This window comes from Pagrus pagrus, assembly GCF_965226575.1.
Source record: "Pagrus pagrus genome assembly, chromosome: 2".
Lineage (NCBI taxonomy): Eukaryota > Metazoa > Chordata > Actinopteri > Spariformes > Sparidae > Pagrus > Pagrus pagrus.
The window spans coordinates 36,088,698-36,106,645 of NC_140186.1; the positions used below are offsets into that span (position 1 = coordinate 36,088,698).

The following is a 17,948-nucleotide window of genomic DNA, read 5'->3' on the forward strand; positions in this document are numbered from 1 at the left end:
CTGTCTTAAAGTTGTCTGGCACACAGCCAGAGGTAATGGTTGATAATTGAGAGGATACTAGGACCTTTAAAAATCTGGAGGGTAAAATATCAAGATTGCCAGAGCACAGGAGCAGCTTAGAAATTGTTTTGGTGAGATTGTGTATTGTAATAGGGGCACATTGAGTGACTGATTATGAAAAATATGGGAACAAACTGTTCGCCTAAAAGTAGGAAGAGTTGTCTGGATGCAGGTGTCAAATAAAATACATTTATGGTCAGAGACAAGATCAATCAGAGAGAGCAAGTTTATAGTTAGGCCTAAAGTGAATATTAGGTCCAGAGTGTGGCCTGGGTTATGAGTAGATCCGGAGACATGTTGCACCAAGTTGAAAGATTCTGTAATGTGTAGGAATTTGGAGACCAGGTGATTTGATGGGTCATCAAATGCATATTAAAGTCCCCTACAATGATAATTCTGTCGTGATTGAGGACAATGGATGAAATAAATTCAGAAAATTCTGCTAAAATAACGAATTTTGTTTTTTTGGACGGTAGAGAAATACAGCAGACAGGATTCTGACAGTTGATTGTAAACATCAGAATTTCAAAACTCTGAAAACTGTTAGTTTTAATATGTTTACAGTTTAAATGTTTGCTATAAGCAATAGCAAACATCATAGGCCACCACCACTGCCCAATTCCCTCTGGGAGTTAAAATAGATGCAGTCAGGAGGACATATAACTGCCATATAAAGGAGTGCTGGTAATCATTTCTTCACAGACACCTTTCGGTGGAATACTGGCTCAGAGGAAGAAGTTCAGTTAGAAAAATGTTTTACAAACAACAGTTTGTCCATTCATTAAGCATTTGTAAAGGAGGCTTCTTATCAGTGTCCATTCACAATAACAGTGTCAATCTCCCCATAGCGCAGAAAAGCTGTGAAAAGTAGCTGTCATACTGTGCATACAGTAGATGTGCTTCCTTACTCAACTGCCAGGCGTCTGTACATCAATGACTAGCCAACGTTAGCAGCGCACTTTGTGGCGATCAGCCATAAATATTATTTTTTCTCACTGTCAGTTCAAACTTCAATTCAAGTCACATCACACCTCCTTTATTTAATGAACTGGCTTTGGCATCAACACAACCCCTGAATGCACCATTTGGTTGCGAAGCTCATGGTGTTTGTTCATAGGTTGATAAGATTAAAGACAGTAGAGGTATGAAAATCAAAGTAGAAAATCTGATGAAGCAACATGCGGGTAGTCCACAGGGTATCTTAAGTTTTTTACACTACAGGTATAATAATAGAGATAAAGGAGGCATTTTAATTGAGAGATACTAGAATTCTGGGATAATCAACGTGTCTTAGATTGGATCAGTATGAAACACTGGTTATTTGTTAATTTACAAGAATTTACTGAGAAATGTTCTTTTTAATTTCAGTCTGAATATGTTCTGCTATTGTCAGTTATGTTTTATTATTTTTATCATCAGTGTTTGGTTGTTGACTATTTTTGTGTGAAACAACAAAAAGTCTGTGGAACACTCCTCATAGTAATGTTTTTTAAAGACTAAACACCATTTAAAGCTAATCTTTAATAAATGAGATGACTGACAGATACTTGTGTTTTATAATCTGGAAATTGGAGCAGTAAAGTAGTTGGGTCCATTATTTTTCTTCACTCTGTGATTTGTTTAGGGAGCTGACGCAGAAGGCTGCAGTCTCTCCACAACACTGATTGTGCATGGATTTTTACTTGAACTGAGGGAGTTGGAATTAATTTGAAAAGCTCATTTGACCAAATACCTTGTGGTACTGGATTGTGTTCAAATTTAATCTTGGTGGAGGTGACAGGCCTGTAACATTGTGTGTGTGTGTGTGTGTGTGTGTGTGTCTGTGTGTGTGTGTGTGTGTGTGTGTGTGTGTGTGTGTGTGTGTGTGTGTGTGTGTGTGTGTGTGTGTGCTTCCTCCTTTGAAGCAATGCTGGCTATTTTTGATGACTTATATTTGAAAACTGAAATGACATTTTTGTTTTCATAGAGAGAGTAAAGTCCAAAAAAAAGGTAATGTTGGGTACTGGTAACAAATTCCAGGTATTTGTATTGGTTAAAATGCAAATGGTACCCAACCCTACACGGACTACAGGTTTTCTGATTGCAAGTCACATAACTTCATTATTTTAAATTATCTAGTAAAAAATAAACCTCTAACCCATGATTCTGTATTTTAATTACCCTATTCTGCAGGTATATTTCACAGATTTGTCTTGCTCTGGTTATTACTTAACCTGCATATGTTATCAATGACTATGTTGGCAGCCATTTTAGAAATTGCATGAGTAATCAGTAAAAACCGTGACCACTGGCTGCCTTGGCACTACAGGAAGATCTTGAATAGAACCACAGAATATTATTATAATAAAATTTGGGCAACACTGTTCTCCATTTTCATAAAACATCTGAAAGCTCAGAGTGTCTCTGAACTGGATGATTTAGTGAAAATCATATTAAAAAAATTTAAAAAAGGACACAAACCATTATTTTTAACACTACTTTTGGATTTTGAAGTGAGAGTAATTCATGAAGCAGAAAATGTCTGTCAGCAAACACACAAAAATCATAAATGCCCTCACATCACAAATTCAAAGCTGGCTTAATAGCAATCACTGGACTGTGTTTTGTAGATTCTGTGCTGCATGTCCAAGTAACAGCATAATCAAAGATGAAGACTTTACCAACCAGAAAAAGTGTCCTTGCATCAACACAGGTGATTCTTGGTGGCAGCTAGAAAATACCTGTCACTGTCAGTGTCCAGGCTGTGCTGATGACTCCTGCTTTTCTCTGCAAAGCTGCCTGAGGCTGCTGTGTGAGAGGCATTATGTCCCAGTTGGATGTCATTTGGTGGGGAACAGTAGCTGTCCCTACAGGCTGTGACTCTTCACAATCAAACACAAGCAGGTTGCATTTCAACATACAACTGTATTGACCATGGCATTTTTTATAAGGTATATAATTCTTAATTCCTCAGTAAAAGTTGCTCTTAGCAGCTTTGTGAAGAGCACTTAGGGTAAGCTAAGAAGCTTGTTTGACAGAGCCAGGCTTTCTTTGTGTTAGCTGGCTCAACAAAACCTAAAACCCCAGTCAGAGGTAATGAGTGGAAGGATTCACCATCAGGCTCTGAGCATGTTCACATAAAAAGGGGCCTTCGGCACATTGCTTGACTCTTTTTCGTCACAAAATGGATTGATTGCCTGTTGCTTAATACAGTAAAGGGGAACAGGTTGTTGCTATGATAAATATAACGACATGTTACGACAAAAAGACTTGCAAACAAAGCAAGAGTGAAAGGCTGTCATGGTGTACATTTGTAAGTTGATATATTTATTCAGTGCCTCAATGCCTATGGTCTATTCCTAACATGACAACTGCACCTCTCTTTTCACTCTTCCTGGGGCGGTCACTTTACTTTCAGTTATGTTTTGTCCTGCTGGCCTGGCTGGCTATTTGGTGGAAGCTGTTGGTGGAGATCCTCTCACAGTGTGCTGCACTGAATCCAATCCCCAAACTTCCTTTTCCGATGTTGATGAGTGCATCTTTATAATAGGCAAACGTGTGCTTCAGTAAAAGGCTGCATAGAGGCAAAGAAATTGAAAAATATAGCAAAAATATAGCAAGGATACATTAGGATACTCATTGCTGTAAAATGTGTTAGCCATTGTATGCTGTCCCTTTTGCGTGAATGTTACTTTCACAATTAAGACTCATGCACAGATGTCATCGTAGGGGACAAACATATAAGCTGTACGAAACATGCTGATTTAAGGCTTTATTATATTAACCACACACATAAGAGGTATTCTGGGAAGATCCAATGAGACATTGATCCTGACACACAAAGGCCTTTTTCAGCTGCACTAAGACAGCTTTTTGTCCGTCAGCCAGAGTAATACATCTCCCTGCCTCCCTCTTATCCACATTTTTATTAGGTAAACAGTACTCATGATGTGTTTGTGTTATTTGTGTGTGTGTGTATTTGTGCGTGTGTGTGTGTGTGTGCTGCTGCTGCTTTTCAGCATCTAAGTGAATTAAAGTTGTTTAGATTTACATTTGAAGTGATGGTACACAGATGTAGAAGTGTTCATGTGTGTGTGTACGTGTGAGTGTGCGTGTGTGCGCGTGCGTTGTGTGGGTTTATTTGTGTACGTGCGCGTGTGTGTGCGTCCGTGCGTGGCATTCAGCATTTAGCCTTGAAGGTTTGCATAAGTGGAGCAATTACTAAGCTGGCAAAACAGCATATGGAGAGAAAGTGGGAGAGCGAGCAGAGAGAGAGAGGAAGATGAGCACTTCCTCCACAACCAAAATGCCCTCCCTCACCCGCCCCACTGCTCCTGCACATATCCCATCTTTATTCTCTTTGCTTTCTATTTTCTCCAGTGAGGGCATTGGAGAATGAATAACAGCAGGGCTGGCAAATGGAGACTTGATGCTCTTTATGTAAATCAAATACCAGCATTGCCATTCATTTCCTTCAGAGCACCCTGAAGACAGAAAGGGAGCCAAAAAGCACTGGGAAGAAACGGCAGGGAAAAGTTGAAGCCAGGTCAAGTTTGAGCAAATATTTTTACAGTAAACCAAGCTAGCTCTTTTGAAGGCCAATCACTGATCAGCATTCAGCCGGGCTGAGCTGAGCACAGCATTGGGTTACAGTTCTCAGCAGCCTTGACCAGCCTGTACACCACAGTAAGATTTACGTAGTGGTTAACATGGAAACTCACAGTCATTGAATGCTGATTTTGACAGCAGAATGCTTTTCTTCTTGCATTTGTCACAGATGATGTTTGAACAAAATGAACAAAACATCCAAATCTGATTACAGATTCAAAGACATCAAGATTCAAGAACTAAAGTTTTTTTTACATTCATATTACGATTATTACAAATTTTACGAATTTCTTCATTGCCATGTCACATCACAAGAAATGCATAGTACTCGAAACATCACTTTTCTTGTGGTAGTTTTCACTGAGGAATGACATCTCAGGGCCTAACAGAGAGGAAACAAAATGAGAAGGTGATCGCATGAATTAACTTTGCCAGTGTTCATTCACATTTTATATGGATTTTTGAGAAGCAAAGGTTTGCAGTCAATTATGGACATTTATTAAATTTAAGAACATCCAATGAAACATAGTTTCATATTTTGAGCCATACAGTGAATGGTAAACTTGATTTATGTCACTTACAGGGTACATTACATAGACTTACATTCATTTGCTGGACTTAGCTCAACTCCAACCATTACATATACTTGCCTAACCCTAACCTAAATCTAACTTTAGATTTTCAGAATTTTCTCAATTGAGGACATGACTTTTGTCACCCAAATGACCTGGTCCTGAGTCTTTTGTCCCCAAACAGTGTATGAATGTGTTTGAATGGGTGGATTTGAAACATGTTGTAAGGCGCTAGCTCCTTAGACTAGAGTTCTCAACGGGTCGGGTCGGCCCGACAAACCCAACGGGACCCGCGGGTTCGGACCGGGTTCGGGTCGAAAATATAAGCAAGTGACTCGGGTCGGGTCGGACCTCGGGCTTAATTTTTTCCGCTCAGTGAAAAAAAAAAAAAAAAAAAACATTTATTAATCATCGCTGCTGTTCACCGTAAAGAAAGTCTGGCAGCTGTGTGCAACGTGCATCATGTTTGTATTGTTAAAAGGCGTGAACATTAAAGGTTGATTTGAATTCCCGTCTGCTGGTCATGATAATACGTGTATGAGAAGAAAAAAAAGGTGTGGGGGGGTGATCGGCGGCGTCGGGCCGCGGGCCGGGTTCGGGCAGATAATTCATGTTGATGTGTCGGGTTACATCGGGTCCGGGCTTTAAAAGCCACGGGCCGGGTCGGGTCGGGTTGTAATTTTCAGGCCCGTTGAGAACTCTACCTTAGACTAGAAAAGCTCTGCATAAATGCAAGTCCATGTACCATTTACATTTATTCTCCTCAACATCTGTCTGACTCTAAGAGTCACTGCTAACTATACCACGGCTTTCGGGGGACGCTTGCGCATGCCTCAGAGTGAGGACTTACTTAAAACACATCCATTATTACAAGCCTATACACCTACTTGCCTTATGTTAGCACTTATAAGCACATATCACATTCTGATTTTTTAATTTATCTCTTTTATGTTTGAGACTAACTTCATCCGCATATGCTGTGCAATATGGCCTATCATTTCAGCACATGACCAATTTGATTTATGCACAGTGCCCACTTTTGCGCCATTGAGCTCCTGTAGTTTCATTAAAGGAGGGAGCTTTTTATAAGCCAGCCTTTCCTTGGCCACCATCAGGCTGATCTGAATGAAGATGCCGTCTCTTCTTTTAACTTGGAATTTATCTCAAGTACTCTGTTTGGCAGAATCTCCCTTTGCTTGGTTTCTGTGACTTCAACAGCCCTTTTGTGTGCTATGCTATCACAATGTTTAAAGTTTTTTATACGCAACCCTTTTTGTGTGTGGCTGCTTACATCTCCGTTAATCCACTCTTCTGATAAGTGCGTGCCAATTACCTTTTCAGAAAGCAGAAGAGTTTCCATCCTTAACAAACAGCCAGGTGTTGCGGGACTTCCATTCTCTCCACTGCTGGCTGGTCCAGTTATCCAGGAGAGAGAGGCAGGTGGAGTCACCGTCATCAGCGGCCTCTGAGCTGTCGTTAACCCAATCTCCAGCCTCTGTCGGCTCGTACTGTATGGTCAGCCCGGGCCCGGCTGTTGGCGGGCTTTCACCAGCAGCAGTCCCCGCAGGTGCAGCGGTGGTGTTGGTTGTCCTCAAGCTAGCATCTGCCGAAGAACTCGCCTCTTGCTGCTCCTCAGAGTCATTCATAGATATAGTGATGAATCACCCTCATGCGCAAATCATAGATTAAAAATAGCCTAATTTTACACATGATCCATGATTATGACAATACAAAAAAACAAAAAACAAAACAAAAAGGAAATGCATGGGAAAAAACTGCATTTTGCCGATATTTTAGAGACCCCTCCAAAATTTCACAAATCATGTTTTCAGGGGAGCTCATATCTCATTAAGGGGGGCTGAGACCCCCCTGGCTCCCCCGTAGTTCGCACCCTGACTGACATCTCAACAGGTGCCACTTCTTCAGGCACTATGGCTAGATTTGCAATGGGGAGAGAGATAAGTGTCCCCATGTCCTCAAGGACAAAAACAAACACCAAAACAGCTCAGTTGTACAACTCTCTGGTCAAAAAACACCCAACTGCAACTCTTTCAGACCCCACTTACTCCATTTGTTTAGTGCTGATCTCAGTTGACAAATGAAGAATCTGCTTCTGTCTGTGTTGAATTTGCATCCTTTTGAAATATTCTTTTTCCCCACAACTGGGAACAAGATAAGGGGTTTTAATAAATTGATGGATATTCTGTACAAAATGAAAGCCAATATTTAGTTTATAAATGAAAACCTTAAAACATCCCTTAATATCATTGCAACTATGGTATATAGCACACTATACAGTATTTTCTTAGTTAAAGCTTCACTTAGCCTGTCCATTGTTAATGCACTATGAAAAGCAAACGCAAAGTCAGAGCTGGATAATAAATTAAGAATAATAAATGCATTACGACAACGACAAGCCTTCCAACCGTGCCTCTCTTCTGTTTTCGACAGAGCAACCATCCAATCACCACGGCTCCACTCTGCCTCCGGTACCTCCCCCTCACCGCCAGCAGCCCTCAATTACAGCTCTGAACCAATCCCTGGGCTCCACGCATCACGCTGGCCAATCCCTGAATTCGACTAGGCAGCTAACCCCTCCCACTGGAAGCCCGGCCCCTGTGGCCGGCCAATCACCAGCCGAGCTGCAGACCACGCCACCTGAGAGCGTCCCGCTGCAAGACAGCTGGGTGCTGGGTAGCAATGTGCCTCTGGAAACAAGGTAAACAGATTTTACTTTACTTTTCATCCCTCTGTAACATTTTCTCAGTAAGTTCTTCATACTGGGTCTTAACTTGACACTGAAGAGCCACAGCTGTAGTTACAAGTGCCAGCATTACTGTTTATGCTGACAGTGGTGATGGAATGATTTGACTGACCCGTATTGGACCTTTGCCTTTCATGCAAGGACCTGAATTTTATGTTTCTGCAACATCAACACAATTGTCCTGAAGCAGCATACTATATCTCACATTCTAAACAAGTGTAACTGGTATTTTCCCCCAAAAACGAAACCAAGGGTTTAGTATCTAGTGCGCACACTCTATGGGCTGCACAATGCGGACGAACTGGCAAGAAGTCAAGTGTTTTTGGCTTCATGTGCCACTGAGCAGCTTTCAGGAATGAACGGGGCTCCGCCTCAAGGGCTGTGTCCACTAGTTATAGGTCCATGATTGAACCCTTCAGCTCAGCTTTTAGCCAAGTCAATAACATTGCGTACGGTCGACAAATGGTAAATATATTTTCACAGCATGTTAAACAAAAAGACAAGTCTTCAAGTCAATAAAAAAATGAGTGGCCGGCTACAGCCTGAAGTAACCAAGCAGGTTGAATAGCGAGGATGGCTTGATAACAGTCAGCTCAGAGGGACAGTGTAGCAGCTGTAGTGAGGAGTAAACACACTTGAAGTCAGTTTACCTAGTTTTTAAAATCAAACAGGGTTACTCACCTTTTTATGAGTTATCCATTACTTAAGTGACCCACTTAATTTACTATCTACAGCCCTGAGTGTAGGCTATTTACTGTATCTTGTGTGTTGCAAGGTAATTATTTAATTATTTACATGCGTCGAGGTGTCTACAGCCAGCTGATGCCACTCATTTTAGATACAGCATATTAATTTAGAACGGTCACTGGAACTACTTGAGTAGTATAGTCAAGAGGAGGATATACATACCATGGCATTAGCTACTGTACAAGCTATGCTAAGCAAAAACTAACACCATGTTGCTCTGCAGCTTCTTATTACACTCAAAACAACAGGTGATATATGTCCTTGAAAGCTGACTGGCAGATCGCTCAAGTTTACATTTTCTTTCTTGTGTGTAATGTTTGTCACCATGATCACGGTGGGAAAACAGAACAGTAGAAAGCAGCAGATCATATACCTGGTCACATTTCATTCAGAAGACGTTAAACTTGTTATAAAAAGTCTGAATCAATCACATTCTGAATTTGACACATCAATTTCTACAGAGCTGATGGAAGTTGCTAATGAGTGAGACACCTTGCTTTTTTCTCATTTCTGCACAGTACTGATCAGGAAGCTGAAAAGGATCTGGTAGTGCCATCAAAACTACTGACAATTTAACTAGAGCCCGACTGATATATTGGCTGGCCGATATTAACGGCCGATATTAGGCATTTTCCAAATTATCGGTATCAAAAATTAATGATTGTAGTGGGATGTGAATAGTCAATTCCAAGGACTGGATCGGCAGCATGCTGTAAATTAGCTGCAAGCATGAGACAACCTAGAAGAAATAAGACGCTCCCAGAATAAGTCAAAGTTGTGAACAAAGCCAAGGTTGTGAGTGATGCAGGCAGACTGGAGCCAGGTGTGAAGGGAGAGGATCCTGCTGAAGCACACAGCTCCTCAACCCAGCGTAGGAATTGGGACGGACACCAGAGCGGGCTATCCACAACTGTTGAGCATGTTGAAGACGTGGATGAAGATTGCATGTTTTAATGAAAATATCAATATCGTAAGAGAAAGCATTGCCATATCGATATTTTGTCCCATTTGTATTATCCAGCTAGGGTCCATAGCTTCAACTTCATAGTCATAGCATAATGCCTGAAAAGGGGCAAAAAAAGAAGTTTTATATTCTTATGAAGGCCTAGTACAAACACATACACATGCACATACACATAAACACACACAATTTACAATTTATGAGGGTAAGTTTAACCTTGAACTTTAATTCACCAGACACTTTGTAGCCAACTCTTTTTCTTTTTTCCCCGTTCACCATCTCACTCTCCTTTGTCTCATTCCCAGACAGAAAAAAGGAGACTCTGATAGATTGATAGAAGGGGAAATGTCTGTCTCTAGGATCTTTACAACCCCCAACATTTAGACCGCACACACACACACACACACACACACACACACACACACACACACAGACTTCATAGCATCATCTTTCAAAACTGTGCCCACCCCCACTGAAAAGACAAACATCTCTCCATTTCTCTCTCTGTGTGTTTCTCTCTCTCACACTCACACTCACACGCACACACACTCAGACTGGGGGATTCAAAAAAACTTGCAAGGAGACAGAGTAAGAACAGAATATCAGCTTGAGGGGTGGAGCTAAAACATAAATGCCGTGTGACCTGGAGGTGCTCCCTGCACGGTAAATCAAACGCATCCATCCTGTGCTGGACGCTGCAGCCAGCATTCCATTGGTCTGTCCTTGATAAAAAAAAATGAAAATGGATAGAATGAACATTGAATTTTATTTTTTTTTGTCCAGCTTTGCTTTTTGAAAATTTGGTAGACACCTCATGTTACAGAGAAACAGAAAGCTACAGTTGTCAGTGGAGCACTGGCAGAGAAAGTGTCCAATAGCCAGCTTTCATATTCTCATAGCCAGGCCACCAAAATTAAGCAGGTTAAATAAAAACAATGTTTATTCAGAATGGAGCTGTAAAAGCTTTACAAAGTTCACTCAAATTAGTCAATTTATCATGGTATTTAAGTTGGATGTGCGTTTGTGTATGTGTGCATTGTTTGTCCACATGAATGTACAGACAGAGTATAAAAGTCCAATCTGCAGACTGTCTCGCACACCTTCCCCAGATTGGGTGGCCTGATTATAAAAACATTATGATTAATAGCAGATGGGATAAATACATCTTTAATTGGGGAAATATTAACTAGCCTACATTAGCTGCAGCAATCCTCCAGCAGCAGAAACTGGAGGTGCAACACCTGTGCATTTTTATGCATGAGGAACATCAGCTCAACTTTAGTAATTTTTTTAATCTTTCCACAGGAATCAGTCAGAATCTAATGTAAATGAATATTCTTTGTAACAAACACAATCCAGGTTCAAGCCATCCTCCTGATAAATCCTGAATTCCAGAGGTGTCTAAAAATATTTAGTACACAATGTGCCACAGTATTTTCTGCAGTGACATTGTTGCAGTGTATGGAGACGTTTTAAATGCTCAAAGCAGCCTCTCTGATAATATTTCTGATAATATGCTGGTCTAATGAACAAGCCACTCATCTAGTCTAGTCAATGCATTTGAAAAACAGATTTTTATAAAAGAGTGAAAAAGTGAAACAAGAGATTTGTGCCTGTCATATGAGCTATGCTGGCATGTGGTTAAATACTTTGGTACAAAACAATAATAATAATAATAATAATAATAACTTTGTCCTGACAAAGCAGACAAAACACTCACCAACTGCACACACCTTTACCCTTTATACTGTTCCCTCTGAGCCTTTATTCACACACAAGCGCACGCATGCACACACACACACACACACACACATGTGGCTGGCATCTGTAGCCCCATTCACACTGCCCTTTCAAGGGGAATCTTGCGCCGATAGTCCGCCTTGCCGTCTGTGTGAAAGTTACAGAGGCGGAGAGGGAGGACAGTTTCGTTACACCTCTGAATGGAAAAGGTGGCAGGAGTGTGTCCGTCTGATGGTGTTCACAGTCTGACAGCTAAACAGATCCTTCACTCATCAAATAAAAGAGAAATGTCCCATACCTCAACCCACAAAGCAACAGGACCAAACAACTGTAACGTAGTAACTGGTAGTGTCTTTGGCCACTTATATGGGGGAAAAAAATACCACAGTGTCTGTCATCCTGTCTGTTCTACCAACTCTTCGTCACATTTCAGCCCGAAAAACAGCGTCTGTCCCCGGCAGCAGAGCTTGGCAGCTTTTGAATGGTGGCGATTATGTGACGCGATTTAGAACAAAAAACTTCAACTCACCATGTCTTTGTTGCCTTCCACAATTGTGTTGTTGTAATTGCTGTCTCTGGGAACTTGTATTGAAAAAAATCATTGTAGCTGTCAGCCCACCAGTCCAGACTTCAGTGAACTTTCCCCCAGAACACAGCATCCCTCCCCGTGAGTGAGAGAGCCAGACAGGGTCCACTGTTCACCAATGGCGATTATGTAATTAGGTAATTTAGAGCAAAACATTTCTTTGTGTCACTTTCCACGATGCATGGTGGGTCAGGATCTCAATCACAACACTTTGTAACAGCATCCACATGATTATGAACAGTCAGCGGGTACACGTTTAGATTAACAGGTGGAAACCCAAGGAAACATGTTAAAAAACACACAGATCTCAACGTTATGATGTGTACCGTCACGCCTCTTTTGATTCTGGCATGCTGTATGAAATGACACACTGGAGTAGCTTTATGCCAGCACTCCTTGGTTCAGTGTGAACAAAGAAAGGCGAGCCTTGGTTGCCGTGATAATGTGGAAATCTCTGTGTGAAAAGGGCATATGAGTTAGTACAATTTTATGCAGATCCAAATAAAAATCTGGATAGCAGGTTTTAAGTTAAGTTAGTTTGTTCACATTGAAATGCTGCTTTTCTTATGTGTGTTGAATGATTGTACATTTACTGCCAACACTACATGAGATGAAGATGTGTCCCATCACAGCTCCTTAGTTAAAGTGATCTTGAGTGGTATATAGCTCCATGTTATGACTTAAGCTGACACTACGTTAGGTAATAGATCCATGCATGGCTCAAACTAAAAAAATAGAAAACCATCCCAAAGTCTGTCTTCCTTTTCATCATAATGACAGTCGTACTGCAGAGAGAGCTAAATCTGAATAATGCTGAGATTAGTGAGTTAGGGAGCTAAGGGTGGCCTTAACCCAGCCTTTTTGGCTTCAGAATGGTCGCTCATTCTCTAGTGAAATACGTCACCATGGTAACTAATGGCAGCTACTCACGAGGCAGAGTACCTGTGCCATGTTGTGAGTAAGCGAGATCCAAACAGGTGCTGCAGGCAGTATTTTAACTGAAAATGAAAATTGTTGCTTTTTTTAGATGTACCATAATGTTCCCATAATCAGACAGAAATATAAATTCATCATTATATAAACTATATATTAACTGTATTACTAAAGTATATCTGTCTTCTGTCCAATTTGACTTTTTTATTCCAAGAATGAATTTTCTCTTTATGATATACAATAGGATGGAGGGACATCAGTTTATCTCGTGTTTCCAGTCTATTCCCTTCACACACATAAAATATTCCCCACTATGCTTCACATCCCACAAATCCAATGAGTATTTATTGAAATAATCTCGGTGATGCTTTCTAGTGATATTTCAGAAATAAAATATATTAAAAACAATTTGCTTTTTCTCCAAAGACAAAACATTTAATGTATGTTAACGTATTATTTAAAATGTGTGTTTGCCACAACTTTCCAGGGAGATTGAAGACTTGGGACACCTTGATTTGTTATAAAATTATATACTTTCAGAGTTGATAGAAGACAAAAAAGTCTCTTAAATACATGTCCTTTTGGGTGAATGTCAAATACTGACACAGATTTTATTTACTTTGTGTTAAAAGCAGTATTTGTAGCTCTAGTCGATATTGTTTAACAGAGAAAGTAAAGAGGTGTTATAGGAATTTTTTGGGACTCAAGGAGATTAAATGGGGGGGAACCAGGCAAGAGGTGTCAGGGTAGTGAGAATGTTCTCATTTAGAGGTGGTAGACAGATTGTACCGTCAGACATGCACAGTCACTGATTCATGTGCATGCACCTGTTGTGTCAAGAGACAACCAACACAACTGGTCACTGGATTGAACAGGCATAGATGTCAATCACACACACAGACACACACGCACAGCTACACCTTGGGTTGATAAATTTAAGCTTAAGTGTGAATATAGTGAAGGTGTTTGGAGACATCATTGTCTGTATCTGTTCAGTCAACAAAATGATTTAACCCAATCACCATAATAAATGTTAGCCAAGTAGATTTCTGCAAAACCACAGATAAGTTCAAACTGGAACTACAGTCCCCTCCAAAATGATTGGAACAGCAAGGCCAATTCCTTTATTTTTGCTCTACACTGAAAACATTTGGGTTTGACACCAAAAAATGAATATGAGTGTTTCTCCTGGTCCCCTGTTTGCCAGAAAGCCTTTGACTCATGCAAAGCGCTACACCGGTCCCGGCGGCTCCTGACTTCGCTCATCCATTCAAAATGGAGGTCGATGCCAGCGCTAGCGGGGCAGGTGCGGTGCTACTGCAGGAGGACAGCCATGGTATTGACCACCCAGTTAGCTATTTCTCAAAAAAGTTCATTGCCGCCCAGAAAAATTATAGCACCATTGAGCAGGAAACATTAACCTTGTTGTTAGCACTGCAACATTTCGAGGTGTACATGGGTTCTAGCCCGTTACCAGTGGTAGTCTACACCGACCATAACCCCCTAGTCTTCTTGCATCAGATGCAGAACGGCAACCAGCGACTCATGAGGTGGTCATTGCTGGTGCAGGATTTCAACCTGGAGGTGCGACATAAAAAGGGCACCGACAACATGATGGCAGACGCGCTTTCCCGCATGTATGGCCCAGGCTAATCACAAGCATTCATGAGAAGATGCTTGTTTTTAAGGGGGAGGGTGTTACGGCTCGCGCCGTTATTCGTTAGTAGGTGTGTATGTGTGTGTGTTTTTTGTTTCTTTTTGTACACCGAGTGAGAGCTCCTGTCTCCCCAGAGGATCGCGTGGCTCCCGCACGTCATTGGTTCTGCATCCCTGCTGTGGCAGCGAGGGATTGGCTGTTCCGGGAAGCGGGGACTATAAGAGCCGGCAATGCCAGAGGATGGGGTGGATCGCTATTGTGCCGGCATCTACCAAACTTTCAGAGCATCCTTTGTACTGTGAAATTAGTAATTCGTTAGAGTGTGTTTGTGAGCCCAATGGAATGGACTCTGTGAGTGTGCGTGTGCTCTGGGTAAAACCAGAGCAAGAGTGTTTACGGTTAGGGAAGCAGTAGGGGTGAGCTGCCTTTTTCTTTACGTTAGTTTCCTCCTGTTTTTGAGTAGGTTAGGGAGTTAGGTTCAGCATTTGTCTTTTGTTTCTTTTCTTTTTGATAGGGCTTAGATAGATTCGGACCCCGGAGTTAGATCTGTGTTTTGTTTGTTGTTTTAGGCCTGAGCTCACCCTGAAGCCACGCTTCACCACTTGTATATAGAGCACCTATTTCACTGTACATAATTGCACTTATTACTCGTGTTGTAAATAAATTGTTTTTTTGTCACTCAACTTGCACCGTGTTGAGTGTTGGTTATTTATGTTAGGCTCGGCTCCCTAGGTCGAGCGCAACAATGAGACAAGAGATCAGTATGTCAGCATCCATTTCCAGGTATTTACATCTAGATCTGTTTAAAAAAAAAATTGAAGATAGCACCTTTAGTTTGAACCCATACATTTTTCAAGTGAGCAAAATAATTGGAACATGTGACTGACAGGTATTTTTTGCTGCCCAGGTGTGTCCTATTACATTGATTATTCAAACAATAAATAGTGCTGAATGTCTACCCTCAGTTTCAGCTTTGGGTTTTGCCTTTGCAGACTGCATTTATAGTTAAAAAGGTGTAACCAACATGAAGACCAGAGAGCTGTCTGTGGAAGAAAAGCAAGCAATTTTGAAGCTGAGAGAAGATGGAATATCAATCAGAGCTAATGCACAAACATTGGCCATAGTCAGTACAACCATTTGGAATGTCCTGAAAAAAAGGAAAAAAAACACTGGTGTACTCAGCAACAGATGTCAAACTGGTAGATGAAGGAAAACATCAGCAGTTGATGACAAAACATTGTGAGAGCTGAGAACAACAAAAACTGCCTTCAAGGCCTGGCGCTCTTTGTGGGGGCTTGATCTCGAAGATGAGGCCAGCCGTCTTCTTTGCAAAGGAAGTTACGGTCAAGCCAACTGCTTTAAATAGTCCTCCTCCTCTTCTTCGTTGGTTTTTTACCGGTGGACTAAAAACCACACCGCCATCCACTGTATGGGAGTATATAAGATCACGCTATTCACTGATGGATGTCTTGAGTGAGTGAGAACGGGATGCATGGCTTCAAAAATAGAAAATCAATATGTGGCGGCCAATGTTGATATTGTGGCAGACTGCCACAAATAAATTCATGTGTGGGAAACACTGCAGTGACATCACCAACAACCTCCAGAGGGCAGGAGTGAAGGTATCACAATCCACCGTTCGCAGAAGACTCAAACTACTCATTAGCAATAAGATAGAAGATCATAAGTTCTGGGACAAAGTTTTATGGACTGGTGAGACAAAGATTAACCTTTACCAAAGTGATGGAAAGGCTAACGTGTGGAAAAGAAAGATCTGCAGTCGCCTGTTTGGCAGCCTTGTTGACGTTTTGACGTGACAGCTTTCCCCTCTACCTCCTGCTGCGATAGGTGGCTAATAAGATTATAATGTGAACTTGATGTGCCATGTTTGGGCTGGGCTGATCTGTCTCTGTATTCAGATAGAGTAATGGAATTGAGCATGGTTTATACCAGGTGTCACATTAATTTGGACAAATGTTGTATTTCCTAACCTAATATTCACTGGCATTGCAACTGTTGTGCCTTCAAAGCATCAAATTTATTTAATACTTGCATATAATTATTTGTGAAACATATTTCCACATTCTCATACTGTACTTTTCATGTTTTTCTCCCTTTTTCGTATTGAGCTAAACAAAATTTTTTAAACTGTCTGAACCCAGGACATTTGGGGGACTACCTCAGCAGATGCAAAAAGCGATTTAAGGCCACGGAAATGAAATAACTGCTACCTGAACAGCAGGATCAAGCATCAACAAAGAAGACAACATAGAGATGTATAGCTAGTTTCTGACCACAGAGTTGTCATTTTCACGCCCAGCGTCCACACTGTGTAATTAGCACTTGATCTAATCGATGCACCAATGGGCGCATTGGTCAGGTGCATTGTTGGCACATGGTTATCTTGAGGGAACAGAATGTGACCCAACAAAAAGTTTGTTCAGTCTGGTGGCGTCCTTTGTTTTGATGCCCCAGGACACCACTGTGAAGAAGATGGTGCTCACAACAACAGACTGATAGAACATCTGGAGCATCTGGTTGCAGACATTAAAGGACCTGAGCCTCCTCAGGAAGTGAAGCCGGCTCAGGCCCTTCTTGTAGACTGCCTCCGTGTTTGTAGACCACTCCAGTTTATTGTCCAGCACCACACCATACCATTTGTATGATTCCACAATGTCAACATCTGTCCCACCAATGCAGACTGGAGAGGGCGGGGGCTTGTTCCTCTGTGGTGTGGTTCTCCCCACACCACTTAACAAAATTGCCAACCAGGTACTCATCCTCCCTCCCACCCTCTACACGCCCCACAATGGCCGTGTCACCAGAGAATTGAGGGAGGTGGTGATAGCTGGTGTCTGCTGCGGGGGCTGTGTGGGTTGTGTCCTGGAGTGGTTGCTCAGAGGAGCAGCAGGGGGGCTGCTTGTGGTGGAGGAGCTGGAGTCAAACCTGTTGAAAAACTGGTTGAACTTGTTTGCTCGTTGTTCATTTCCCTCAGCTGCTCCTCCACCTTTCCTCTGGATGCCAGTTATCTCTCTCATCCCACTGCATACATACATGTTGTTGTTCTCCAGTTTGTATTCCAGTTTTCTCCTGTAGTTGTCCTTGCTCTCCCTGATGCTGTGTTTAAAGCACCACAACTAAAAGCTGTGGTTAAAAACATGACAGGACAGAAGAAATTCTCCAGAGGCAACAGAATGAAATCTTTAGTTTCTGAAAGAAATACTTTTAGAAACTGTGATTGAGCTCAGGAATTATCAGAACAGCCACTTTACTCCAAACAGTTTCACTGTTTGAACCTGAACCGGATGCTTAGAAGAACATGGAACATTATTTAACATTTG

At 41.5% G+C, this 17,948-nt stretch overlaps 1 protein-coding gene across 7 annotated transcripts in view; it reads left to right on the plus strand.

The window, feature by feature from the left end:
* Window positions 1-17,948, plus strand: part of tenm3 (teneurin transmembrane protein 3) — a 454,093-nt gene that overhangs the window by 221,007 nt on the left and 215,138 nt on the right. For all 7 annotated transcript variants that reach the window (XM_084378327.1, XM_084378328.1, XM_084378329.1 and 4 more), the window contains one exon: window positions 7,671-7,938. In XM_084378327.1, the coding sequence (XP_084234453.1) occupies window positions 7,671-7,938 (268 nt within the window). The remainder of the gene's footprint in view (window positions 1-7,670; window positions 7,939-17,948) is intronic.